The sequence below is a fragment of the Ammospiza nelsoni genome, chromosome 25, assembly GCF_027579445.1.
Source record: "Ammospiza nelsoni isolate bAmmNel1 chromosome 25, bAmmNel1.pri, whole genome shotgun sequence".
Taxonomy (NCBI): Eukaryota; Metazoa; Chordata; class Aves; order Passeriformes; family Passerellidae; genus Ammospiza; species Ammospiza nelsoni.
The window spans coordinates 780,609-806,112 of record NC_080657.1 but is presented as its reverse complement, the minus strand read 5'-3'; the positions used below and the strand labels follow the sequence as shown (position 1 = coordinate 806,112).

General features: G+C 66.1%; 4 protein-coding genes across 8 annotated transcripts; 1 reads left to right on the top strand and 3 right to left on the bottom strand.

Moving 5' to 3' along the window:
• Window positions 1-853: 853 nt before the first annotated feature.
• On the bottom strand, window positions 854-6,056 carry PAFAH2 (platelet activating factor acetylhydrolase 2). The gene is made up of 10 exons (XM_059488562.1): window positions 5,973-6,056; window positions 5,493-5,640; window positions 5,194-5,290; window positions 5,034-5,102; window positions 4,837-4,951; window positions 3,339-3,452; window positions 2,560-2,651; window positions 1,853-2,023; window positions 1,588-1,736; window positions 854-1,119 (listed from the first exon to the last, which is right to left on the bottom strand). Exons 1-10 carry the CDS (start codon window positions 6,054-6,056, stop codon window positions 1,025-1,027), a joined length of 1,134 nt encoding a protein of 377 aa, XP_059344545.1. The 3' UTR covers window positions 854-1,024.
• Window positions 6,057-8,582: 2,526 nt separating this feature from the next.
• Window positions 8,583-16,640, top strand: EXTL1 (exostosin like glycosyltransferase 1). 3 transcript variants are annotated; one of them, XM_059488550.1, is made up of 11 exons: window positions 8,583-8,790; window positions 9,147-10,365; window positions 13,868-13,961; window positions 14,042-14,149; window positions 14,612-14,731; window positions 14,809-14,941; window positions 15,026-15,144; window positions 15,451-15,546; window positions 15,646-15,732; window positions 15,937-16,097; window positions 16,175-16,640. In XM_059488550.1, exons 2-11 carry the CDS (start codon window positions 9,437-9,439, stop codon window positions 16,572-16,574), a joined length of 2,247 nt encoding a protein of 748 aa, XP_059344533.1. In that variant the 5' UTR covers window positions 8,583-8,790; window positions 9,147-9,436; the 3' UTR covers window positions 16,575-16,640. The 3 variants fall into 3 exon arrangements, with proteins under 3 accessions (XP_059344533.1, XP_059344532.1, XP_059344534.1); XM_059488549.1 differs by having other exon boundaries at window positions 8,583-8,974; XM_059488551.1 differs by lacking the exon at window positions 14,042-14,149 and having other exon boundaries at window positions 8,583-8,974.
• Window positions 16,641-17,160: 520 nt separating this feature from the next.
• On the bottom strand, window positions 17,161-20,317 carry SLC30A2 (solute carrier family 30 member 2). Its single transcript, XM_059488498.1, has 7 exons — window positions 19,942-20,317; window positions 19,364-19,510; window positions 18,939-19,092; window positions 18,702-18,858; window positions 18,156-18,261; window positions 17,940-18,074; window positions 17,161-17,306 (listed from the first exon to the last, which is right to left on the bottom strand). Exons 1-7 carry the CDS (start codon window positions 20,315-20,317, stop codon window positions 17,161-17,163), a joined length of 1,221 nt encoding a protein of 406 aa, XP_059344481.1.
• Window positions 20,318-21,374: 1,057 nt separating this feature from the next.
• TRIM63 (tripartite motif containing 63) lies at window positions 21,375-25,272 on the bottom strand. Of its 3 annotated transcripts, none has more exons than XM_059488563.1 (9): window positions 25,094-25,272; window positions 24,828-24,994; window positions 23,164-23,332; window positions 22,640-22,735; window positions 22,268-22,501; window positions 22,127-22,149; window positions 21,869-21,993; window positions 21,697-21,777; window positions 21,375-21,598 (listed from the first exon to the last, which is right to left on the bottom strand). In XM_059488563.1, exons 1-9 carry the CDS (start codon window positions 25,250-25,252, stop codon window positions 21,588-21,590), a joined length of 1,065 nt encoding a protein of 354 aa, XP_059344546.1. In that variant the 5' UTR covers window positions 25,253-25,272; the 3' UTR covers window positions 21,375-21,587. The 3 variants fall into 3 exon arrangements, with proteins under 3 accessions (XP_059344546.1, XP_059344547.1, XP_059344548.1); XM_059488564.1 differs by having other exon boundaries at window positions 21,697-21,774; XM_059488565.1 differs by having other exon boundaries at window positions 23,164-23,329.
• Window positions 25,273-25,504: the final 232 nt, after the last annotated feature.

The following is a 25,504-nucleotide window of genomic DNA, read 5'->3' as shown; positions in this document are numbered from 1 at the left end:
GTTTTGGGTGGTGGCAGCGCTGCAGGGGGAGCAGAGGGATGCGGGGATGGAGAGGAGGGTCCTGCCTGCTCCCCACGGGCACCGGGCAGGGGAATGAGCCCCCCGGGAGCCGAAGGGTTAATGCCAGAGCCCCCCTCCTCCAGGGAGCCCAAGGGTTAATGCAGAGCGCCCCCCGGGAGGGGAAGGGTTAATGTCACAGCCCCCGGGAGGGGAAGGGTTAATGCCGGAGCCCCCGGGAGGGGAAGGGTTAATGCCGGAGCCCCCCCCGAGCAGAGCCGGGGACCACCGCCCCTCCCGAACCCTTTACATAAGAGCCCTGCAGAACTCCCAGCCTGCGCCGGCACAAAATGGGATCGGGTCGGATCGGATCGGATCGGATGTCACCGGTGCTGGGGGATCCATCCCCATCCCACAGCTCTGAGGGGTGCTCAGAGACTCTTTCCTCTTCCTTTTCCTTTTCCTTTTCCTTTTCCTTTTCCTTTCCCTTTCCCTTTCCCTTTCCCTTTTCCTTTCCCTTTTCCTTTCCCTTTCCCTTTTCCTTTCCCTTTCCCTTTCCCTTTCCCTTTTCCTTTCCCTTTCCCTTTCCCTTTTCCTTTTCCTTTCCCTTTTCCTTTCCCTTTCCCTTTTCCTTTCCCTTTTCCTTTTCCTTTTCCTTTTCCTTTTCCTTTTCATTTTCCTTTCCCTTTTCCTTTCCCTTTCCCTTTTCCTTCCCCTTCCCTTTCCTTCCTCCTGCAGGGTTTTTTTCCTTCCATCTGCACGGCTTTGTGGGACAATTATGGGATTTTCCTTACCTGGGGATGGTTTTAAAGCCCTTCCCAACCCACCGCTGTGCTTTATACTCTGCACACCCAACTCCGTTTTTATCCCTGGGGGTTTTATTCCCTCAGCGCAGGCTCGGGGGCAGGGAGGGCTCTGCTGGCACCTTCCCTGGCACTGCCCCAGCTCCTGCTCCCCTCAGGGCTCCTCTGCCCCTCCTGGCTCCCATCCCGGGTTACGGGAGCCACTTTGCAGCGCCCGGGGGCAGCTACAGGCGAGAGCGGCCAAAGGGCACACCTGGAACCAGCGAGTCCCCGGCGCCTTCCAGGAGCTCGTCCCACTGTCCAAACTGCTCCTGCAGCTCTGCACGGGGCACGGGGTTACCACAGTGTCCCCTCTGGGTGACAGAGCCACCACGGCCTCCCGTCCACTGACAGGGCCACCAGAACCTTCTCTCCAGCTCACAGGGCCACCACAGTGTCCCCTGCAGATGACAGGGCCACCACAGCCCCTCCAGGAGTCCCCAAGGGGCACCCACTGCCCCCCTGTGCTTTGGGCAGCCCCATCCCAGGAGCCCCCAGTTCCCCCTGCTCCCCATCCCCAGAGCCCCCCATCCCCAGAGCCCCCCATCCCCAGAGCCCCCCAGCCCCATCCCCAGAGCCCCCCATCCCCAAAGCCCCCCAGCCCCATCCCCAGAGCCCCCATCCCCAGAGCCCCCCATCCCCATCCCCAGAGCCCCCATCCCCAGCCCCATCCCCATCCCCAGAGCCCCCCAGCCCCATCCCCATCCCCAGAGCCCCCCGTTTCCCCTGCTGCCCACCCTGCCCATACCCAGGTGTCTCTGCAGGAAGGCCAGAGCAGCCCGGCTGGTGACGGTCAGAGCCCTGCGAGGGTCCAGGCTGCCCCTCCTGCCGAAGATGAGGCTGAAGAGCCTCCCAGGGAGGAAGGCAAGGTCGGTCTGGCCCTCGTGCACGGTCCCCCTGGGCAGGGCAGGGCAGAATGGGCATCAGGGCACGTGGAGCAGCACCCAGAGGTCCCTGCTGGGCACCCACGGGTGCTGCCTGCAGCAGGAGGGGTGGGCGACGCCCGGGCTCACAGCACGGTCACAATCCTCGTCTGGCTGTTCCTGGAGCTCAAACTCCTCATCTTGGCAGCGCTCTCGGGGGTCTGGAAGTGCTCAGTGTTGATGAAGAGCACGGGGCTGGGCACCTCTGGGTACAGCAGGTTCTCCAGAGGGAACATCCAGGCGTCCAAAGCCACGGCACACCTGCAGCAGCACAGGCACCATCTTCTATGGAAAAGCTTTTCTTTAGCATTTCTCCTCCCGAGAAGCTGAGAGGCCTCAGGTACAAAATGCAAACAATGGTTATGTGCTGCTGTGGAATGCAACAGGGGCATCTGGGATTGGGCTCATGGGGTTGTTTCTAATTAATGGCCAATCACAGCCAGACTCTCTGTCCAAGACACAAGCCTTTGCTATTCATTCCTTCCTTTTCTATTCTTACCCAGCCTTCTGATGAAATCCTTTCTTCCATTCTCTTAGTATAGTTTTAATGTAATATATATTATAAAACAATAAATCAGGCCTTCTGAAACACGGAGTCAGATCCTGATCTCTCCCCTCACCCTCAGACCCCTGTCACAGCCCACCAGGGCTCCCCTTCCCTCCAGGATGAGCCCAGAGTCCCCAGAGCCCCTGCAGCCCCTGGCACCCCTCACCTGCGGCTAGGCACACCTGAGGCTGGGCACACCTGGGGCTGGGCACACCTGGGGCTGGGCACACCTGAGGCTGGGCACCCTCACCTGAAGCTGGGCTCCTTCACCAAGGCCAGCACCGCCGTCACGCCCCCGAAGGAATGGCCCATGACGGCCACCTTGCTCAGATCAAGGCTGTCCTGCAAAAGGGAAAGGGCTCAGGGCTCTGAGCCCAAACCTCACGGCTGGATCAGGGATTAGGGCAGAAAAAGCCAAGGGAAGGCGAGCAGAGTGCCCCTGGAAGGGGAAATGCCGTGTCCCACTGCTGGTGTGAGGGGCTGGGGTGTCACAGCCATCTTTTATGGAAAATCCTTTCCTTAGGATTTTTCCTCCCGAGAAGCTGAGAGGCCTCAGGAACAAAATGCAAACAATGGTTATGTGCTGCTGTGGAATGCAACAGGGGCATCTGGGATTGGGCTCATGTGGCTGTTTCTAATTAATGGCCAATCACAGTCGGACTCTCTGTCCAAGACACAAGCCTTGTTATTCATTCTTTCTTTTTCTATTCTTAGCCAGTCTTCTGATGAAATTTTTTCTTCTGTTCTTTTAGTATAGATATAATATATTATAATATAATATAATATAATATAATATAATATAATATAATATAATATAATATAATATAATATATATCACAAAATAATAAATCAGCCTTCTGAAACACGGAATCAACATTCTCATCCCTTCCCTCATCCCTGGCCCCTTGAGCACTGTCCCACTGTGGCTCTGCACAGACCCCTCTTGCGCCAGCAGGACAAGCCTGAGGCAGCCAGGAGCGACCCGGGGGCACCCAGAGCCCCCCCAGAGCCCCCCAGAGCCCCCAGTACCTTCAGCACAGAGAGATCCCAGTCCTGGGGGAGGATGGCAGGGGCAGCTGTGCCACCAGCGATGCCCCGGAACAGCCGCAGTGCCCGCACGCACTCCTGGGCCCTCTGGTGAACCTGGAACCAGCAGGGTGAGCCCAGCTCCTGCCAGCCCCAAATCGGGGTCACAGCTTCCCCCCAGGGCCCCCCCAAGCCAGTTCCTGCAGTGCTTCTCTCCCTGAACTGAGCAAACACCAAACCTCAGTGTGGGACACGGCGCGTGTATGGGGGTGGTTTCTCTTTGGGGTTTGCTTTAATTCAGCCAATCTGGCAGCAGACAGCTGGAGATGACCAAAGGTCTCTGCTCTGGGCAGGAGGCAGAGCAGGGAGAGCCCGGGATCCTCACCAGCTGCCCCCAAGCTGAGCCATCCCCTGCTCAAACCCCCCCCAGAACCCCCAACCCAGGAGCAAACCTGGGTGTCCCCTAAAACCCACCCAGGAGCACCCCGAAACCCCAAACGCTCCAGGGAGAGGCTGCCCTGACTCGGAGCCACTTGGAGGCCACGTCCTCAGCTGCCCTAAGGACACCAGCGCTGCTGTCTGTGCACATTAAGGGTGACAAGTGACAAAAATCTCCAATGAAAACCTCCCTCCTGCTCCCTGCAACACAGAATGGAGACTGACCTGGCAGCTATTATCATTTATTTCTGTTTCCCCCTCACCATTTGTGCTCGTGGGCTCAGGAGAGCTGTTTCCCTTTAGCGTGCAGCGTGCCATGAGGCAGAGCACACACACAAATGACAGTTTGGGAGGTGATTCGAGGCTGCCAAAAGCACCTCCGTTCCTAGAGAGCTTTTCCACCGCTAATCTGCACTCGCTGCTGCCCTTTTAAACGAGGCAGGAACAGACAGGGGGTGGGGGGAACGTGGCTCAGCAGGAACCCTCCCCGCTCCCCAGCCAGCAGCTGTCCAGGATAATCCCAGAGGGACAAAAAATCCCACTGGGAACAAACCCAGCAGCTGCTGCGGGGCTGGGCACAGAGCCCTGCTGTCCCCAGGGCGTGGGGACATCGTCCAGGGCCAGGGTCAGCTGCAGCTGGACAGACAGACAGACCCCAGGAGACAGAAACAGGCTGAACAGGTTTTGCTCATCTCTCAGGAGAAAGCTCAGCCCCAGCAGCATGGGAAGAGCATCCCCAGGGATGAGGGACCAGCCTGGCTCAAGGAGGAATTCCCAGAGCATCCCCAGGGATGCAGGGCCAGCCTGGCTCAAGGAGGAATTCCCAGAGCATCCCCAGGGATGCAGGACCAGCCTGGCTCACAGGAGGAATTCCCAGAGCATCCCCAGGGATGAGGGACCAGCCTGGCTCACAGGAGGAATTCCCAGAGCATCCCCAGGGATGAGGGACCAGCCTGGCTCAAGGAGGAATTCCCAGAGCATCCCCAGGGATGCGGGACCAGCCTGGCTCAAGGAGGAATTCCCAGCCCTCCCCTGTGCCCACCCTGGATCCCAGCCCTGGTACCTGCTTGTTTCTGAAATAAAACTCCTTCTGCCCCTGGGGCACCCTCTGGAAGGGGATCCACTCCTCCGTGCCAGCCTCTGCCGGGCAGAAATAGGTGGTGGCAGCAGAGTGGTCCCTGTGGGGCAGGAGGGAAGGGGACACTGGCCACAATGTCCCACCAGCCCCAGGATGAACCCGGTGGGCACCTGGGCACCCACCTGTGCTCCAGAGCTGCCACCACGAAGCCCCAGGACGCCAGCTCCGTGCAGATGGAGGAGTACGAGGTCCTGGGAGGGAGATGGGAGCAGAGGGGGCTCAGGGTGGGGCCAGGGAGGGTCCCCGCAGCCCCATGCCAGCCCTGCTCAGGGCTCACGTTACCGAAAGGTTCCCAGGCCGTGGGAGAAGATGATCAGGGGGTACCCACGGCTGCAGGGCTTGAGGGGCCCATTCCAGCTCACCGGGACTCTGCAGGAGCCTGCAGGGGGAGAAAGGCCAGGAACGGGGTGGGGACAGGGCAGGGGGTGTGAGAGGTCTGAGTGGGGAGGGGGACACGGGCAGGGGGTGTGAGAGGTCTGAGTGGGGAGGGGGACACGGGCAGGGGGGTGGGACTGAACCCCACCGGGGGTCCCTAAGGGTGGGCACGGGGTGTCCCCCTCCCCGATGGGGTGTCCCCTCACCGATGGCCATGCCGAGCAGGGCGGAGCACCAGCGCCGACCCAGGGTGACATCGGCCAGGCCCCCGCAGTACTCGGGCCGGGGCACCCAGAGCGGCTCCGCGGCCCCGGCCCGGGCCAGGCACGGGTAGAACAGGCGCAGGAAGAGCCCCTGAAGGGGGACAGGGAAGGGGGACACCGTGGGGACGGCACAGAGGGGGGTGGCAGTGTCCAAAACCAGCGGGCTGCAGCCACCTTGATCTGCAGGGAAGCCTGTCCCTGTGCCCATTCTCATCCCTGTGCCCATGCTTGTTCCTGTGCCCATCCCCTTCCTTGTGCCCATCCCCATCCCTGTGCCCACCCCTGTGCCCATCCCCACCCCTGTGCCCATCCCTGTCCCCATCCCCATCCCTGTGCCATCCCTGTGCCCATCCCCATCCCTGTGCCCATCCCCATCCCTGTGCCCACCCCTGTGCCAGCCCTATCCCAGTCCCCACCCCGTACCTGCCGCGTGTGCCCCACCATCACATCCGTGCATCCCACCTGGTGGGGTCCCTGTCCCGGGGGCAGTGCCAGCATCCCCCCCATGCTGCCTGGGCAGAGACACGGGGTCAGCGTCTGTCCCCACCCCAGGGACCCCAACCCGCTCCCTCCTCCCTTCCCCACGGCTCTCCCATTGCCCAGAGCCCCCCGGTGACCCCCATTGCACCCCGTCCCAGGGCAGAGCCCCCGGGGGCTGCTCAGGGGTGAGACCCCCCCGTTGCTGTCCCGGGATCGTTGAGGATGCTGTCCCCCCGCGGGGACAGGGGCAGGGACACGGACACAGAGCGGGGCTGGCACCCCCGGGACCCCGCAGTGCCGAACTACAGCTTCCAGCAGCGCCCGGCCCCGGACCACAGCTCCCAGTATGCGCCGGGAGCCCGGACCACAGCTCCCAGTATGGCCCGGCCCCGGACCACAGCTCCCAGTATGGCCCGGCCCCGGACCACAGCTCCCAGTATGCGCCGGGAGCCCGGACTACAGCTCCCAGTTGGCGGTGCTGGACTACAGCTCCCGGCATGGCATCCCCGTGCCCGAGCCGTGCCTGCGGCTCCCAGCGCTCCCCAGCGCTCCCGGTCACCATCGCAGCTCCCAGTGCTCCCCAGTTCCCGGTGAGCTCAGCTCCGAGTGCTCCTGACAGCTCCCAGTGCCTCCCAGTGCTCCCCAGTTCCCGGTGAGCCCAGCTCCGAGTGCTCCTGACAGCTCCCAGTGCCTCCCAGTGCCACCCCCGCTCCCAGTGCCCCCAGCTCCGAGTGCTCCTGACAGCTCCCAGTGCCTCCCAGTGCCACCCCCGCTCCCAGTGCCCTCACCCGCGCAGCTCCCAGCGCTCCCAGTGCCCCTCGCAAGCTCCCAGGGCTCTCCCAGTTCCAAGTTTCCCTCTGTGCCCTCCCGGCTCCCAGTAAAACCGGCCCAGTGCCCCCCAGTGCCCCCAGTATCCCCTCCCCGCTCACAGCAGCGCAGCGCTCCCAGCTCCCAGCACGCCCCAGCGAACTCTGCCCGGCAGCTCCCGGTGACTCCAGCGCCCACGGACTGCAGCTCCCAGTAAGCACCAGTACGGGAAACCACGGCTCCCGGTGACACCGGGACCAAATCACGGCCCCCAGTGACGCCAGCACAGCTTCCAGTGACGCCAGGACAGGACACAGGTCCCGGTGTCACCAGTACAGCACTCCGATCTCAGTGTCACCAGCACAAAACCACAGCTCCCAGGGCCACCAGCACAGGACACTGCTCCCAGTGTCACCAGCAGGAAATCACAGCTCCCAGTGCCACCAGCACAACTCCAGTTCCACCAGCACGAAACCACGGCTCCCAGTTGTGGGGGGCAATGCCCGTGCCCAGCGCCCCAAGCCCAGGGCTGCGCTGTCCCTGTCTGTCCCCAGCCGTGTCCCCCTGTCCCCCCCAGAGGCCAGCGGTGCTCCGGGGCTCTCTCTGCCCACCCCCACGTTCCCTTTGTTTAATCCTCTTTCTGCCGCTAAAGCGGCCCCGGGTCCCGGTAATCCCCTCTGCGGCCGGGGATTAAATCCCTGCGGGGCTGGGCTGGCCAGGCTGGCACAGAAACACCCAAAGGTTTGGTGACGACTGTCCCCAGGCCAGGCTGGCACAGAAACACCCAAAGGTTTGGTGACAGCCCCGCTCCGGGCTCACTGGGGAAACTGAGGCACGGCTGGGCACCGGATAGAGCCCTGGGGAAACTGAGGCACGCTCAGAGCGCCGCACAGAGCCCTGGGCTCGCCGCCGCCGGTGTCCCCGGGGCCGGGGCAGGAGCGGAGCGCTGCCCGTGCCCTCCGGGCGGGGCCGGCCGGGCTGTCCCGCCCGTGGCCGCCATCCAGCGCTCCGGTCCCGGCTTGCCCGGCCGGCGGGGCAGGGCGGGGGCCGGGACGGGCTGGGACAGACGAGCCCCGACCTGTCCGGCCCACGCCCGGCTCGGGGAATGGGGACAGCACCCCCAGATTACCCCGGCAAAGCCGCCCGGGGACACAGGGGGACAGGGCCAGGGGGACACGGGGACACAGGGGGACAGGGGGACAGGGGTCACGGGGTCCATGGGGACGGGGCGGGACGGGGTCCCTGGGGACACAGGGGACATGGGGACACACAGGGATAGGGGAACACGAGGACAGGGCTCCATGGGGACACGGGGACAGAGGGACAGGGGTCGGCGCCCCTCGGCCCCCTCGGGACCCCCCCGTTCCACGTGGGCGCGGCCAATGGGCGCGCGCCGGGGGCGGGGCTCTGCCGGGCACGCCCAGTCCTGTGAGCGGTCAGCCAATGAGAGACAGGGGGCGGGACAAGCCGGGGAGGGGGCGGGGCCAGAGCTCCGTGTAACAGATGCGGGCGGGGGGGGGGGGGGGGCACGTGGAGCGCGGGGGGGACGCGGGACCCCCGGGACCGAGCGGACGGGGGGGACAGAAACACGGACACGGGGACAGCCAGCCCCGCGGGGACTGACCGACGGACAGCGCTGCCAGCTCCCGGCGGGAACGGCGGACAGCCAGCCCTGGGCGGGACAGACACACGGACGGGCGAGGGACAGCCAGATCGGGGAGGGGACAGGGGACAGACAGTCCCGGAGTGACAGACGGACAGGGCACAGCCAGCTCCGAGGGGTGCAGGGGACGGCGGGATAGTTAGCCCCGGAGGGGACAGACAGACAGACGGACGGACAGGGGACAGGCAGTCCCGGGAAGGGACAGGAGGACAGCGGAGAGCAGCCGGGGTCTCGGACAGGCACCGGGGGGACACGGGAACAGAGAGCCCAGCGCAGGGACAGACGGACAAGGTGACCGGGGGGACGCACACCCAGCGCCCCGGGAGCGGCTCCTCCGCCCGGCCGCGCACCGGGAGCCCCGGCGGCCGCTCCGCCGCCCTTCCCGGCCGGGGATGCAGCCCGGAGCCGCGGGTAGGCAGCGATCGGGGCTCCGGGACGCGGCCCGGCACCCACCGGGGGCCGCGACCCCCCGAAGGTAACGGAGCAGGGAGGGAGCGGGGCTCCGGCGGCTGCGGGAGGGTTTGTCCCGGGTTTGTTCCCCAGGGAGCTGCGGACGCCAGTCCCGCCGCAGGGACGTGTGGAGCCACTTGTGGTGGCGCGGCTGGCGGCGGCAGGACGGTGACGACGCCACCTCTCCCTTTCTGCAGGGATTTGAAGCTGGGTCAAGCCATGGAAGTGTCACTGTGGCGGCTCGGGGGCCCGGAGCAGTGAGCGGCTGGGACACCGGGACACCGGGCTGGGCTCTGCACACCGGGACGGCCCCGAGAAACCAGCACAGCCCCGGGCACAAAGCGGGGACTGTCACGGCCTGAAGGACACAGGACAGTGCCCGGGGCCAGGAGCCGTCCCACTGCCCACCCGGGGCTGGCAACACCGTCCTGAGCGGACTCTGGCACCCACGAGAGCCCGATGAGGAGCTGGGGCTGCGTGTGAACCTATGCAGACCAGGAAGAAATACATTTTCCTGGCTTTCCTGGCATCTTGGCTCCTGCTTTTCCTCTTCGGAGGGGATCAGCTGCGTCGTTTCGCTTTGTTTTCTGTGAGGAAAGCGGAGTCCCCAAGGAGCTGGCCCCGCTGGACGGATCGGTCCCTCCTCAGGAGCTTTGCAGAGCCCGAGGAGCTGCAGAGGGATGGGGACCCTGCCCTGCTGTCCCCCCGGGCGAGGCGGGCGGCCTGGCTGAGCGCCCACAGGAGCAGCAGGTGCCGCATGGAAAGCTGCTTCGACCTCTCCAGGTGCGAGAGGAACGGCTTCAAGGTGTTCACCTACCCCCAGGAGCGGGGCCAGCCCGTCTCGGAGACCTACAGCAAGATCCTCAGCTCCATCGAGCGCTCGCGGTACCACACGGCGCGGCCCGAGGAAGCGTGCCTCTTCATCCTCAGCGCCGACACGCTGGACCGCGACCGCCTCTCGGAGCACTACGTGCGCGACCTGGAGGGCAAAATCCACGGCTCCCCGCTCTGGAACGGCGGCCGCAACCACCTCATCTTCAACCTCTACTCGGGCACCTGGCCCGGCTACGGCGGCGAGCTGGGCTTCGACCCCGGGCACGCCATCCTGGCCAGGGCCAGCTCCGACAGCCGCACCTTCCGGCCCGGCTTCGACGTCTCCATCCCCCTGATCCCCCGGGAGCACCCGCAGCGCGGCGGGCGCCGCGGCCGGCTGGCAGAGGTGCCCCCCAAGAGGAGATTCCTGCTGGCGTTCAAGGGCAAGCGGTACCTGACGGGCATCGGCTCCGGCACGCGCAACGCGCTGCACCACATCCACAACGGGAAGGACATCATCTCCCTGACCACCTGCAAGCACGGCAAGGACTGGCACAGGCACAAGGACACGCGCTGTGACAAGGACAACGTGGACTATGAGAGGTGAGGCAGAGATGGGGGCGATGGGACACCCCGCAAATGTCCCCTCAAATGCCTCTGTGCGGTGCAGCTGTGCAGGAGGGCCAGGGGACAATAGCACACCCCGCAAATGTCCCCTCAGATGCCTCTCTGTGTGGTGCAGCTGTGCAGGAGGGCCAGGGGACGATAGCACACCCCGCAAATGTCCCCTCAGATGCCTCTCTGTGTGGTGCAGCTGTGCAGGAGGGCCATGGGACACCCCACAAATGTCCCCTCAGATGCCTCTCTGTGCGGTGCAGCTGTGCAGGAGGGTCTGGGGCCATGGGACACCCCACAAATGTCCCCTCAGATGCCTCTCTGTGTGGTGCAGCTGTGCAGGAGGGCCATGGGACACCCCACAAATGTCCCCTCAGATGCCTCTCTGTGCGGTGCAGCTGTGCAGGAGGGTCTGGGGCCATGGGACACCCCACAAATGTCCCCTCAGATGCCTCTCTGTGTGGTGCAGCTGTGCAGGAGGGCCATGGGACACCCCACAAATGTCCCCTCAGATGCCTCTCTGTGCGGTGCAGCTGTGCAGGAGGGTCTGGGGCCAGGGGACACCCCACAAGTGTCCCCCCAGATGCCTCTCTGTGTGGTGCAGCTGTGCAGGAGGGCCATGGGACGATAGCACACCCCACAAATGTCCCCCCAGATGCCTCTCTGTGCGGTGCAGCTGTGGTGAGAGGGAAGTTTTGGGTTCTCCTGAGAGAAATTCACTGAGGATTTCACTGCAGGGTGGGGAGCGAGGCGCTGACTGCTCAGGGCTTTCCTGCTCTCTGTTAAAGTTGGAGTAATCTGGCCAGAGCAGCTCTTATCTGCCGTCGTGCCACCGCCTCTAATACGATTTCCCTTTCTCCCAACGCTGATGAATGACGCTTTTCTTCTCCCCCCTCCCGCTCTCCCCCAACACAAACGTTTCTCTTGGAGATGAGCCCGAAACATCCCCCCCTCACTGGCTCCACTGGAAATCCCACAAAACTGGCGGGGCTGTGGGCGTCCCAGTGTGGGCAGCCCCGAGTTTAATTGGTGCTGGTGGTGCCTGGGGGTCTCCCTGCATCCCCCATCCCAAATGGACACGGTGGCAGCAGTGTGGGATGGACGCAGTGGTGGAAAAATTGGGGGTACAAAGTTCTGTGGGTTTGGGGGCTCCATTCTGCAGGGACACATGCAGCTCCTCACCTCCCCGTCCAACTCCTTGGGACCCATCAGCAGCTGATGAATCCAGGGCTGGTAAACACAGAGCCCATCCCACAGACAATGCGCAGGTGCCCGTCCCACTGCCTGGGGACATCCCCCAGGCCCCGGGCTGGAGAGCAGATGGGGAGAGGCCACGTTGGGCATCATCCTCAAAGCGTCTTAGGAGGTGCTGGGAGGTAAAAGTGGAGCCGGGGTGCCGGCACCGGGATTACCGGGGCTTTGGGACGGGCCAGGCACCACCGGGCCCTGTCTGGAGGTGCCCCCAGCCCAGCAGGGTCAGCCCCTGCAGCAAAGTCTCCTTGGCATGGGGCACCTCGGCACAGCGGGGCTGGCAGGGCAGGGGCCTCAGGGTCAGCCCCACGCTGCGCCAAGGGGCAGCGGGGTGAGGATTCCCCACGTCCACCCGCCCACCCAGGTAATCCCCTAATGCTGTTTGCAAACACAGGGGGATTTACACCTCTCCCAGCGCGGCTTTGGCCAGGGATCGATGGGGAGCACGTGGAGCGGGCAGCGTGCTGTGTGTGACCCCGAGCCTGGCCTGCCCTGCTCCTCCCTGCGGGACACCGGGCACAAAACCGCGGGCACGGCCACCGGGGCCGGCTCAGCCGGGGGACCGCGGCCCTCCTGCCCGGGGAGGGGCTCCCGTAGCCGGGCAGGGGACACGGCGAGACCCGGCGGCCCCGTTCACCCGCTGTGTCCGGTGCTGGAGGCGCTCGGGGAGCAGAGGAAGGCCATGCTGGCGGTTCCATCATCCTCCTCACACCCGAGGGGCTGCTCCGAACAATCCGGTTCTGTTCTGGGATTAAGGGCGATTGTGGCCTCGCTGCCCCACGCCCGGAGCGCTCGGCGGAGCCGAGAGCGGCTGTGCGGTACCGGTGGCACCGTGCTCGGAGCACACAGCGGGGCTGGGAGCCGCCGGTACCGGAGGCACCGCGCCCGGCCGGAGCGGCTCTCGGGGCCCCCGGTACCGGTGGCACCGTGCCCAGCCGGAGCGGCTCTCGGTACCGGAGGCACCGTGCCCGGCCGGAGCGGCTCTCAGTACCGGAGGCACCGTGCCCGGCCGGAGCGGCTCTCGGTACCGGAGGCACCGTGCCCGGCCGGAGCGGCTCCCGGGGCCGGGCGGAGGGACTCGGCGGGGCCCGTCCCGGCTGCTGACAAAACAAGGAAGCCCTGCCGGCGATTGCCCGGAAAGCTCAGCCCGTCGGGAGCCAGCGTTTCCATCGGGAGCGCTCGGCCCCGCAGCCCGGCCGGCGCCAGGGCCCCACCGCACCGGCTGCGGGCCAGGGACACCCCCGGGCCGGGCCCCGCTGCCCACCGGGGCTGCCGGGGGTCACGGCAGGGTCTGGGGCACCCAGAAGAGGTGACAGCCGGCTCTGGCCCCTGTCGCTGCTGTGGTTCCGTGGGGGTTGGAGCCGCCGTCACCCCTCCGGCTGCCGGGCCTGGGGGGTTTGGGTGTTATCGGGTCAGGGATTTCGGCATCTTTGGAGACACTGGGAGGTTCATCCAGAGGCGGGATTTATTGTGAAACTCTGTGCCTTGGCATTGGGGCCGGTTTCCCACGCCCCGGAGCGCTGGGACGTGCCAGGGTGCTCCAGCACCCACGTGGGTGACGCAGCCTCGGCTCCCAGCCTGGCACCAGCACCAGGGACACCCGAACACCCTTCCTGCCGGGACCAGCGCATTGCAAGGCTCTTTTGCCTCCCGCCCCCCCGTCTGGCCCATGCGGGTCCCCCGGAGCCCCCGCGGCAGCGCTGCCCCTCCCCGCGGGCAGGAACAGACGGGGTCTGTCCCGACCTAAAGTCAATATTGGATTTTCCGGCGCGGCCGCAGGGACCCGGCGGGGCCGAGCCGCTCCCAGCACGGCACAGAAGGGGCTTTGAGAGCCCCAGGGGCGAGCCCGGCACCCCCTGCCCCTCCCTGAACGCTGCCAGGGCAGGCAGGGCTGGTCCTGCCCAGCGAGTCTGGGCACGGCTCAGGAGTCGCTGCAGTTTCGGGCTCGGGGGCTCGGGTGGTGGCTTTGTGTGGGGTGTCATTGCTGGAGGATGGGAAGAGCCGGTTCGTGCCTTCAAAGGGCGCTGGGGTCCCTTCCTGACCCCTCAGGTCCGTCCCTTCAGAACCCAGGAGATCTGTGCTCCCACAAACCCAGGGATGTTCAGAGCCAAAATCAGCCCAAACCGCTCCTAACCCTGCCCTGGCTTGGCTCCACACCTGGCAGGTGCCAGCAGCCCCTCCGGGGCGCCCCCAGGAGGGGAGGGGGCCACGCCTGACCCCTGCCCATCTCCCACACCAGGTTTGATTACCAGGAGCTGCTGCACAACTCCACCTTCTGCATCGTGCCCCGGGGCAGGCGCCTGGGCTCCTTCCGCTTCCTGGAGGCTCTGCAGGTACGGGGAGGGCAGGGGGGCAGGGGAGCCCCTCACCGGGCTCCGGGGGCTCCGTCCCAGCCTGCGGGGTCCCTCCACAGGCCGCCTGCATCCCGGTGCTGCTGAGCGACGGCTGGGAGCTGCCCTTCGCCGAGGCCATCGACTGGGGCAAGGCTGCTGTGGTGGGCAGCGAGAGGCTCCTGCTGCAGGTACGGGGCCCGGATCCCGCCCCACACCGGCACCAGACCCCAATCCCAATGCCAGCGTGGGTGGAGCCCCCAGACAAGCCTGGGGATGAGACCCCAACATCCTGTGGGCAGTGCAGGAGGGTCTGGCCCAGCCTGGAATGGGGGTCCCAGCCCTGTGCAGCCCCTGTGGGCAGTGCAGGAGGGTCTGGCCCAGCCTGGAATGGGGGTCCCAGCCCTGTGCAGTCCCGGGGCTTTGTTCATCTCGGGGGGAAGGTGGAAAGGATCCTCCTGGGCACAAACCTTTGGGAATCCCGGGCCTGATCCTGCTCCAGGGAGAGGAGATGCAGCCCTCTGTCTGTGCTGACACCACATCCACGGGCAGGGGCTGTCCCTGGCATGGTTGGCATGGTTGGGGGCACAGAGGTGAGCAGCCCAGCCTCAGGGGGCGCTCTGAGGTGAGGACCCCTCTGTCCCCCGGCACAGATCCCCTCTGCCGTGCGCTGCATCCGCCCCGAGCGTGTGCTGGCCTTCCAGCAGCAGACGCAGTTCCTGTGGGATGCCTACTTCTCCTCGGTGGACAAGATCGTGCACACCACGCTGGAGGTGAGCCCCCCCCCGCCCCCCGAGCCCCCTCCCCGGTCACGGCCGGGGCTCTGGGGCATCACTGGCGCCTCCGGCAGATCATCCGGGACCGGCTGGACCCGGCCCGCTCCCGCTCCCGCCGCCTCTGGAACGCGCTGCCCGGGGGGCTCCTGGTGCTGCCCGAGTTCTCCACGCACCTCGGGGATTTTCCCTTCTACTACCTGCACCACGGTAGGGCCCTGCCCGCCCCGGCTGAGCGCCGCGAGCTCGGGCCGTGCCCAGCACATCTCCTGTCCCTTTCCCACCCCTCTTCAGGCTACAGCCCCTCCAAGAAGTTCACGGCTTTCATCCGGGCGGTCTCGCAGGCGGGCTCGCTGTCCCAGCCCCTCCTCAGGCTCATCCAAGCCGTGTCTGGATCCCAGTACTGCGCCCAGGTGGGAGGAGCAGAGTCCCAGGGAGGCAGGGGATGGTGGGGCTGGGTCCTGCGGGGACCAGGAGAGGCGATGGGTGGCTTTAGGGGTGGAGGGGGTGCCCGGTGGTGTCACCTTTGGGTGGCTTTAGGGGTGGAGGGGGTGCCTGGTGGTGTCACCTTTGGGTGGGCAGAGCTGTCTCCCAAGCCCTCTGCACCACCTGGGGGTTTATCCTGGTCCAAACTGCCACGAGACCGTTCTGGGGTGGTCTGGGCTGGAGCAGAGAACCCCACCCAACCCCTCCGGCCACGCCTGTCCTGCCCTTTGCAGATCGTGGTCCTATGGAGCTGCGAGAAGCCGCCGCCCCCGAGAGGGAAATGGCCCCAGAGCAGCGTGCCCATGACCATCATCCAGGGCAGGAGGAAGGTGAGGGGACAGGGACACGGGCAGGGATCTGGGACACGGGCAGAGGGCCAGAACAGCCACCCCAGGGCATCGACCTGCCCTTCCTTCCTCTCCCCACAGCTCAGCGACCGCTTCTTCCCGTTCGGGGCCATCCAGACGGACGCGGTGCTGAGCCTGGACGAGGACACCAGCCTGTCCACCAGCGAGGTGAGGCCACGGCCCGGCTCCCTGTGGCTGTCCCCATGTCCCCGCGTCCTGCAGGGGCAGCGCGGTGCCCTGCCGCAGTCCCCAGCTCCCTGTGGCTGTCCCCATGTCCCCGCGTCCTGCAGGGGCAGCGCGGTGCCCTGCCGCAGCCCCCGCGGTGGTGGCACTGCCCGGGGTGACACCGATCCCGTGCCGCTGCCGTGCCAGGTGGATTTTGCCTTCTCGGTGTGGCTCAGCTTCCCCGAGCGCATCGTGGGCTTCCCCACGCGGAGCCACTTCTGGGACGCCGAGCGGGGCCGCTGGGGCTGCACGTCCCGCTGGACCAACGAGGTGTCCATGGTGCTCGGCGCCGCCGCCTTCTACCACCGGTACCGGCCCGGCACGGGGCTGGGGGGCTCGGGAGGGTCTCACCCACCCCCTGGCCCTCACCCCGCTCTCCCCACAGGTACTACCACAGCCTCTTCACCGAGCACCTGCCCGCGGGGCTGCGGGAGCTGCCGGCCTGCCAGGACGTGCTGCTGAACGCGCTGGTGGCCGCTGTCACCAAGCTGCCGCCCATCAAGGTGACACAGCGCAAGCGGCACGAGGAGGGGGCGGCCCGGCAGGCGGGGTGCGGCGACGATGGGGCTGCGGGGACCCCCCCGGGCCCGCCCCCCGCTCCGGCCGGGGCGCGGCGCACGGAGGGCGGCCGGCGGCTCTGGCAGCGCCAGGACTGCCTGAACCAGCTGGCGAACTGGTTCGGCTACATGCCCCTGGTGTCCTCCCGGCTGCGCCTGGACCCCGTCCTCTTCAAGGACCAGGTGTCGGTGCTGCGCAAGAAATACCCGAGCCTGGAGAGGCCGTGAGGGCGGCCGGGGTCGGGCCGGGCCAGGGGGCGCCGTTCCCGGTGCGCGGGGCCCTGCGGGGGCAGGATCGCCGCTGATGCTGACGGGGTTTTACTCGTTATTGGCTTTCACCAGTGCAATAAAGGAGGGCGAGAGGTAGGATCAGACGGTGGAATGCAGGAAAGGCTGTGGGATTTGGGGGGCACCAGGTTTTGGGCGCTCCAACCCTTCTGCCATCGCACCCTGGGAACAACCCGGGCAGCCCTGCGGGGAGGGAGAGTCCTTCACCTTCCCGAGAGCAAACAGAGGAGCGATAAGAGCCGTGTGGGACCTCCCTGCCTGGCTCCAGCTGCGTCCCCCGCAGGCCCTGGGCAGCGCAGCGCGCCCCATTGCCCAGCAGCACTCCCCACAGAAGGGAAAAGGGTGTTCCAGCTGGCCTTCCTCCCAGCTGCCCAGAAATACGGAATGTCAGGTGCCTCCAGCAGCCGCTCTGGGTGTGTCCTTGGCCGCGGCAGATAGCGGAGATAAAGCCGGACCCAGCATCCCCCCCCGCACACACAGCCCCGCGTGCTCCGCTTTATTTGCCGCACATGGAAGGTGCCGGGGGTCAGTCGCGGGGGGGCTGGCACTCCCGGCAGTCCCGCATCTCCTCGGAGTAGCTCTCCACCTGGATGGTGGTGCTGTGGAAGCGGAAGGCGCCCTGCAGCCGCGAGCTCGCCTCCTCCAGCACCTCCTGCGCGCTGGCGGCCGCGTCTGAGCGGGGGAAAGGTGGGGATGTGGGGGTGCGGGGAGCCCCGGCCCTCCCTGCCCGTTGTCACCCTCACTGAGGGTGATGTGCACCGAGAGCAGCGGCTCTGGCGCCCCTGCCCCCAATGTGACACTCCCTGGTGGCTCTGGCACCCCTGTCCCCGTGTTGTGGCACTCACTGATGGCCCTGTCCCCTCTCCCCTGTGCCATGGCACTCACTGATGGCCCTGTCCCCACCCTGTGGCACTCACTGATGGCCCTGTCCCCTGTCCCCTGTGCCATGGCACTCCCTGATGGCCCTGTCCCCGTGCTGTGGCACTCACTGATGGCTCTGTCCCCTGTCCCCTGTCCCCGTGTTGTGGCACTCCCTGATGGCTCTGTCCCCTGTCCCCTGTGCCATGGCACTCACTGATGGCCCTGTCCCCTGTCCCCTGTGCCATGGCACTCCCTGATGGCCCTGTCCCCTGTCCCCTGTGCCATGGCACTCACTGATGGCCCTGTCCCCGTGCTGTGGCACTCACTGATGGCTCTGTCCCCTGTCCCCTGTCCCCGTGTTGTGGCACTCCCTGATGGCCCTGTCCCCTGTCCCCTGTGCCATGGCACTCCCTGATGGCCCTGTCCCCGTGCTGTGGCACTCACTGATGGCGATGTGCACGGACAGCAGCGGCTGTGCCGCGGTCAGCGCCCAGATGTGCAGGCTGTGCACGGCCTCCACGCCCCGCACGGCCAGCAGCGTGTCCCGCACGGCGTTGAAATCCATCCCCTTGGGGGTCCCTGCGGGCAGAGCCGGGGGGCTGCAGGGACAGGGCCCAGGGCACCCCTGGGTGCCCCCGTCCCCATCCCGGGGGTCCCTACCCTCCATGAGGACCAGCAGCACGTCCCGGAGGATGGTCAGCGTCGTGCCCAGCACCAGCGCCGAGAACAGGAAGGTGCAGATGGGATCCACGTACTTGTACTCGGGCTGGGGAGGGGGAACAGGGCTGAGACCCCCGGGGCACCATCCCTGCACCCCAAACCCCCATTGGGACCGGTGGGGCAGGCACAGGGTCCTGGTTGTACCACCCTGTGCCTGGCCACAGCTGTCTGGAGCTGCTGTCCCCGTGTCCTCAGACCCCGTTTGCCCCCATCATCCTCTGTGCCTCCAGCACCCCTTTTGCCCCCAGACCCCCTTTGCCCCCAGCACCCCCGTTGCCCCCAGACCCCCTTTTCCCCCAGACCCCCTTTGCCCCCAGCACCCCCGTTGCCCCCAGACCCCCTTTTCCCCTTGACCCTGTTTTCCCCCAGCCCCCCGTTTACCCCCAGACCCTGTTTGTCCCCAGCACCCTGTTTGCCCCCACCAACCTCTTTGCCCCCAGAACCTTGTTTGTCCCCAGCACCCCATTAGCCCCCAGCCCCCCAGACCTTGAAGAAGACGATGTAGGAGGCGATGAGCACGCCGAGGCTCTGCAGCAGGTCCCCCAGGACGTGCACGAAGGCGGCTCGGACGCTGGCGTTGGGCTGCTCGCCGCCTGCCCCGTGGCTGTGCCCGTGGCCCGTCTGGTGCAGGGCCAGCCCCATCCTGCGGGCAGGGCACCGGTGACACCCCAGGGACCCTCGGGCTCGGGTAGGGGACATCGGGGACCGTGTGGTGGCACCTACACAATGTTGACGGCCACGGCGCAGGCGGAGGTGATGAGCATGACCCCACCCTCGATGTCGTAGTCACCCGAGAGCAGGCGCTGCGCCCCCAGGTAGACCAGGACCCCCGTCACCACCCAGATGGAGAGCACGGAGAGCAGAGCCCCCAGGATCTCTGCGGAGAGACCCCCAAAGGCTGCCACACTGCCGTGCCACCCCCAGCACCACCCCTGGCCATGCTGGGCACGGTGTGGGCACCCAGCACAATCCCTGGGGTGCTCCTTGCACACACAGGGCTGGCAGCGCATCTGCCTTGCCTTGCTTGTGGTGCCAGGACTTTACCAGGGCTCCCCCGGCCCCTCAGAGCACCCCAGCGCCCCTGTTCCACACGGGGAGGGCACCTTGGGGTGCTCCAGTGTCACCCTGGGGCGGTGCCACTGCGTTACCTGCCCGGTGCCAGCCGAAGTTCATGGTTTTGGTGGGGGGCCGTGAGGACACCCAGAGGGCAAAGAGGCTGATCATGATGCTGGCAAAGTCCGTCAGCAGGTGGGCAGCGTCCGTCAGGATGGCCAGGCTGTGTGCCAGGTACCCGCCTGCGGACAGGGGACATTGGGGGACACTGGGGGGACATTGGGGGGACATGGCCAGGCTGTGTGCCAGGTGCCCGCCTGCAGGGACATTGGGGGACACTGGGGGGACAGTGGGGGGACATGGCCAGGCTGTGTGCCAGGTACCCGCCTGCAGACAGGGGACATTGGGGGGACATTGGGGGGACACGGCCAGGCTGTGTGCCAGGTACCCGCCTGCGGACAGGGGACATTGGGGGACACTGGGGGACACGGCAGGGTCCTGCCCCAAGCTGGCACAGCTCAGCTCACCCCGAGCCACAGGCGGGTCCCACTGGGTGTCCTGACCCACACAAAGCCAGCAGGGCGCTGTGGCTGCTCCCTCAGGGGGGAACCGGGACAAGAGGGGCTCTGGGGTGACCCGCGGGTACCCCACGGACCCGGCCCCCCGCACTCACCCACGGCCTCCCCCACCATGAAGAAGAGGCAGATGCCAGCCGCCAGGTAGAGCTTCCTCCGTGCCCGCCGCCGCTGCCCGGGGTGGGCGCCGTGTCCCCGCGTGTGGCAGTGCTGCCCACGCCGCGTGCCCAGCTCCAGCGCGGGCTCCTGTCCGTGCGCCGCGCTCTGTCCGTCCTTCCCCACGCAGCACCTGCGGCCAAGCCTGGGGCTGGGGGGCTTCGGGCGCACCCCGAGCGCTGCCCCCAGCCCGGTCCCCCCCAGACCCCGCTCGGGCCCGCAGAGCAGAGTGGGCACAGCACCCCCGGCACCCCGGGCACCCCCGTACCCGCCGCTGCCCTCGCTCAGCAGGCGCCGCTTCTCATCGCCGCCCGCCATCCTCCTCCTCCTCCTCCTCCTCCTCCCGCTGCGGCCGGGGCTCGGCGCGGTGACCCCGGCGCTGGTGGCAGCCGGTGGCCTTGGCTCGTGTGAAGAGCCGGGATTCGTGTGCAAATCCCGGCTGGAGGAGGGACGGCCAGGCCGGCTGCAAAGCGCCCGCGGGGCCTGCCCCGGGCTGGGCCCCTCTCCGGCCGGCCAGCCGGGGGCTGTGCTGCTGCTGGGGGCGGGATGGATTGGGACCCCCCCCTCTGAGTGTCCCCAGGGGCTGCACAGAGCCGGGCTGGGGGCAAGGGGCGTGGAACGGCCCCGTGTCCCCTCCAAGGCACACGGTGACCCCCATCTCTGCTTTGGAACCCCCCAGTTTGGCTCCAGCCGTGTGATGGATAAACCCGGACCCCCCCAAAGCAGAGGCTCCTTTCCCCACCCTGGCTGAGCAGCGTTAATTACCCTGGGCTAATTGCCCTCGTGGCTCAGCGCTGGGTGCTGCCTCGGTTTCCCCTCTGAGCAGGACTCATGTTTTTGCAGGAGAAATGTATTTACGGGGTACTTTTGCATTTAGGATGTGTATTAGATTTATGGTGTATTTTTTCACCCCAGGTGCATTTCTGAGCTCAGTTGCTGCATTTCACCCCAGCTGCATTTCTGAGCTCAGCCCATGCATTTCACCCCAGCTGCATCTCTCAGCAGCAAACCAGCAGCTTGATGCCCACACTGTCCCCATTTTGGGGCCTGGCCCAGCCTGGAGCACCCTCAGCCCCCCTGTGCCACCTCTCCAGGCCCAGGACAAGCCCTGGACAGGACACTCCATCCCCAGGAGATAAATCCTGCCGGGTGCTGACCTGTCACACCCCGGGCGGATGGCCAGGAGCGGCTGCCAGCGCTGCCAGAGGTGCTAACGAGGCTGGAAATTAAGAGCTGGACCCGAGGTGTCCCTGTGCCACACCGGACGCTGGCAGCGACACTCTGATGGCACCAGCCTGGCAAAGCCAGCCCCGGTGCCCGCAGCGAGCCGAGAGCGAGAGGCGAGCAAGGAAAGGACCACCCGAAGCACCACCGCTTTTCTTTACAAAATACACAAATTCCAAATGCGTGACAATTATATACAAAACAAGGTAATTACAAAACGTGCGGAATCGTCCCGTTTGCACCCGTATAGAAAAGTGTCCTGTGCTGGAGCGGGGCCGGCTGGCCAGGCTGCCGGGCCCTGCCTGCGTCCCCCCATCCCGAAGGCGTCGCCGGACATCCCGTGCCCGTGCCAGCGCTGCTGCGGCTACAGGGGAGCTGCCGAGGGAGAGGATGGGGTGAGGAAGGAGAGCCCAGGCCCCCAGAGCTGCCCCGTGGGTGCTGGAGGCTCCTGGGGAGGTGGGCTCAGCCCTTACCCATCACCGTCCTCTCGGGCGCCGCGTTCTCTTCCACCTCCTCTTCCTCCTCCCCATCAAAGTACTCCTCATCTTCCTCTGCTGCGAACAAGGGGCCAGAGGTCAGCGGGAGGCACCGGGAGGAGCAGAGGGTGCCACGGGCAGGGTGGGGGTCAGTGAGGGGCTGAATTACCAGGGTCGAAGTCCAGGGCGTGCACGGCCTCGCTGAGGTGCTCCAGGCTCACCGAGAAGGCGTCCATGCTCTCGTAGCCCGGCTCGATCTTGTCCAGGCGGGCGCCCTTGGAGGCCTCCACGATGCTGGGCAGGGAGAGCACGGGTGGGTGCGGGTGTCCCTGTCCCCTCCCTGGGCAGGGGCTCAGGGCAGGCCCCGCTCCCCAAATCCTGCCCGCGGGGCTCGGATCGAGGAGATTGGCCCGGTTTGAGCACTTACGTTTTTATGAGCTGCTTGGCATTCTGTGGAGAGAGAAGGAGGAGGAGGAAGAGAAGAGGAAGGAGGTGAGCGAGGCCACAGCAGCCCCCAGGCTGTCCCCAGGAGTGGGACCCCACATTGGGGCGGGTCTGGGGGTCTCACCATGAGGAAGGCGGCCCCCCCGGTCTCCTCGGCTGCCTGGATGGCCGTCTCCACCAGGCGGCTGGACTTCTCCAGCTGCTCCTTGTACTGGCAGATGAGGCTCTGGATGAAGGCGGTCTTGTCCGCCTGCTCGCGGCCGATGCGCTGCAGCAGCTCCGCCTTCTTCTCCTCCAGCAGCGCCGCCAGCGCGTCAAAGCGAGCGCACAGCTCCCTCTTGGCCGCCTCGCCGTTCTCCTGCGGGGACAAGGGACAAGGGATGGCGCCCCTGCGTCCCTGCGGCGCCTGCCGCATCCCTGCTCCGTGGGCTCCGCACCGTGCCCCGCTGGGGTTTCACCCCCGGGGTTTTGGGGGTTCCTTTCCCCCTCTCCTCACCTCGGTGCTCTGGCAGGAATCCTCCAGCTGGGAGATGATGGTCTGGATCCGGTCGTTCCCCGCCACCAGCATGGAGATGCAGTTGTTCAGCTCAGTCTGGTGAGGGACAGAGAGGAGAAGTTTTAACTCCTGTGGGGACAGGAACCTCTCCCAGTGCCCAGTGCCCAGCTGGGCATTGCCCGTCCCAGCTCTGTTTCCCCACATTTTAACTCCTGTGGTGACAGGAACCTCTCCCAGTGCCCAGTGCCCAGCTGGGCATTGCCCGTCCCAGCTCTGTTTCCCCACATTTTAACTCCTGTGGTGACAGGAACCTCTCCCAGTGCCCAGCTGGGCATTGCCCATCCCGGCTCTGCTCCCCCACATCCCCACCAACCACAGCTGCTCTGAATATTCTAAATATAGCCTGTCTCCTGGGCGAAGTCACCCGGGGGCTATAAATACCCCGTGAGCCATCCCCAGAGTTATTTGTCACTGTCCCAGCTCAGCACATGGCCCTGAGCCCCCCCGGGTCCCCCCCAGGGCACCTTCTGTCCCTGGAAGACGCTTTCCAGAGGGGCCACCTCGCAGTCCTTGTGGGCACCGAAGACCTTGCACATGGAGCAGGTGGGCACCTCGCAGGTGACGCAGTAGATGTTGATGCGCTCGTCCTCGTGCTCCTTGCACATGGGGTGCTCCCCCTTCTTCAGGGGCCTGCTGGAGAGGGTGGCACGGCCTCGGTGACGTCCCCGGCATGGTGACAGCCACAGCAGGGTGACAGCCACACCAGGGTGATGTCCCCATCATGGTGACATCCACGCCAGGGTGATGTCTCCACCAGGGTGATGTCCCCATCATGGTGACATCCACACCAGGGTGATGTCTCCACCAGGGTGACGTCCCCGTCTTGGTGACAGCCACACCAGGGTGATGTCCCCCCTACAGGGACACCCCTGTCATCACGGTGACATCCACACCAGGGTGATGTCCCCACCAGGGTGACGTCCCCGTCTTGGTGACAGCCACACCAGGGTGACAGCCGCACCACGGTGACGTCCCCATCACGGTGACATCCACACCAGGGTGATGTTGATGTCACCTGTGATGATCCCTGTCTCCCCTACAGGGACACCCCTGCCACCACGGCGTCCCCACTTCAGCCTCACCCCCACCATGGTGACACCCCTTCTGTCACCCCAAAATCAGGTCCCCAGGAAAGAGGGGACCTGGCACAATCCCACAGGTTCCCTCTGGGAGCCGCCAGCCCCTGTGTGTCCCAGTTTAGGGCACCGTGGCAGGGGTGGCACTGGGGCCGGGGGGGCTGCGATCCAGAGGCGCTGCACCAGTGCCTAATTTTAGCCCTGTGCTGCCCGGATTTATTGTCACCATCGTGTGACCGGGGCGGGGACGCCCAGAAAGCCCCGGGGGCTCCCGGACGGGGGCTGCAGCTCAGTCGTGCCATCGGCAGCGAGGAGGGACAGGGGGACAAGGCAGAGCTGTGACACACGGACAGCCCTGGCTCCCCCGGCCCCCCCGGCCACCTGCCACGTGCCATCGTCCCCGTCCCCATGGCTCTCACACAATATTTACAGCAGCCCAGGGGATTGGGCTGGGATCACGCTCTGCCCCGAGAGCCTGTGACCCCTCTGTCCCCCCCGGCTCCATCCTGGTCCCCCCAAGCCATCCCTGTGCCCCTTATCAGCCCCGGTGGCTGCTGTCACAGCAGAGCCTGCCTTCCTTCCCCACACCTCTTATCTGCCCCCGAATGTTCCAGCAGGAGCACGGGGACAGCAGGACGTGCCACCACCCCCAGGGACCTGCCATCCCCCTGGGACAGCCAGAGACACTAGCTGCTGGGGAAAAATGGTTGGAGGAGGAAGTTTTGGGTCCAGGGGTGAAGTTTTGGATCCAGGGAAGAAATTTTATGTCCAGGGGTGAAATTTTGGATTGGGGGAAGAAGTTTTGGATCCAGGGAGGAAATTTTGGGTCCAGGGAGGAAGTTTTGGGTCCTGGGAGGAAGTTTTGGGTCGGGGAAGGAAGTTTTGGGTCTGGAGAAGAAGATTTTGATCGAGGGAGGGAGATTTGAGTCAGGAAAAGGTCCGAATCAGGGATCACCGGGCAGAAAGGCCCCCAGTGTGATCTCTTGGGGTCTCAGCGCTGCTGCTGGGACACGGCAGGGCCACCCCCGTGTCCCCACGTCCCCGGCGCCCACCTGGAGCACTCCTGCTTGTAGATGTCGATGATGTTCTCCACCAGCAGGTTCCTCTGCAGCCCGTAGACGCCGTGGCGGTCCAGCAGCACCTCGTGGCGGCACGAGGGGCACCGGAACCGGCCCCCCGAGATCAGAGTGCCCCGGCTCTGCCAGTACGGGTTGGCGGCCTGCCAGGGGGACACGAACGCGGGGAGGGTCCCTCGGTGTCCCTCGGTGTCCCTCGGGGTCCCTCCGTGTCCCCAGCCCGGCACGGGGACCCCGCTCACCTGGAACACGTCGTTGGCGCACTTGCGGCACAGGTTGTGCTGGCAGGGCAGGATCACCACGGGCTTGCTGAACATCTCCAGGCAGATGGGGCAGATGAGCTGCTTCTCCAGGCTCTCCATGGCGCTGCCATCCTGCAGGATCCCCGCCTGGAACTCCATGGGCTCGGCCGTGCTCCGCTCGCGGCGCTCTCGCTGCCGGCGCCCCCCGCCCCGCTTTTATCGGTGCCCCGGTGTCACGCGGCCGCCGCCGGTGTCGGGTGTCCCGGGACAGCACCTGACACCCGGGCCGGGCCGGGAAGGGCCGGTAAACAAGACGGGCACAGCCTGTCCAGGCGGCGCTGCCCACCCGTGCCGCGGACGTGCCCGGGCCGGAGCTGCTGCGGGGTAAACAGGGGCAGGCACGGCCCCAAA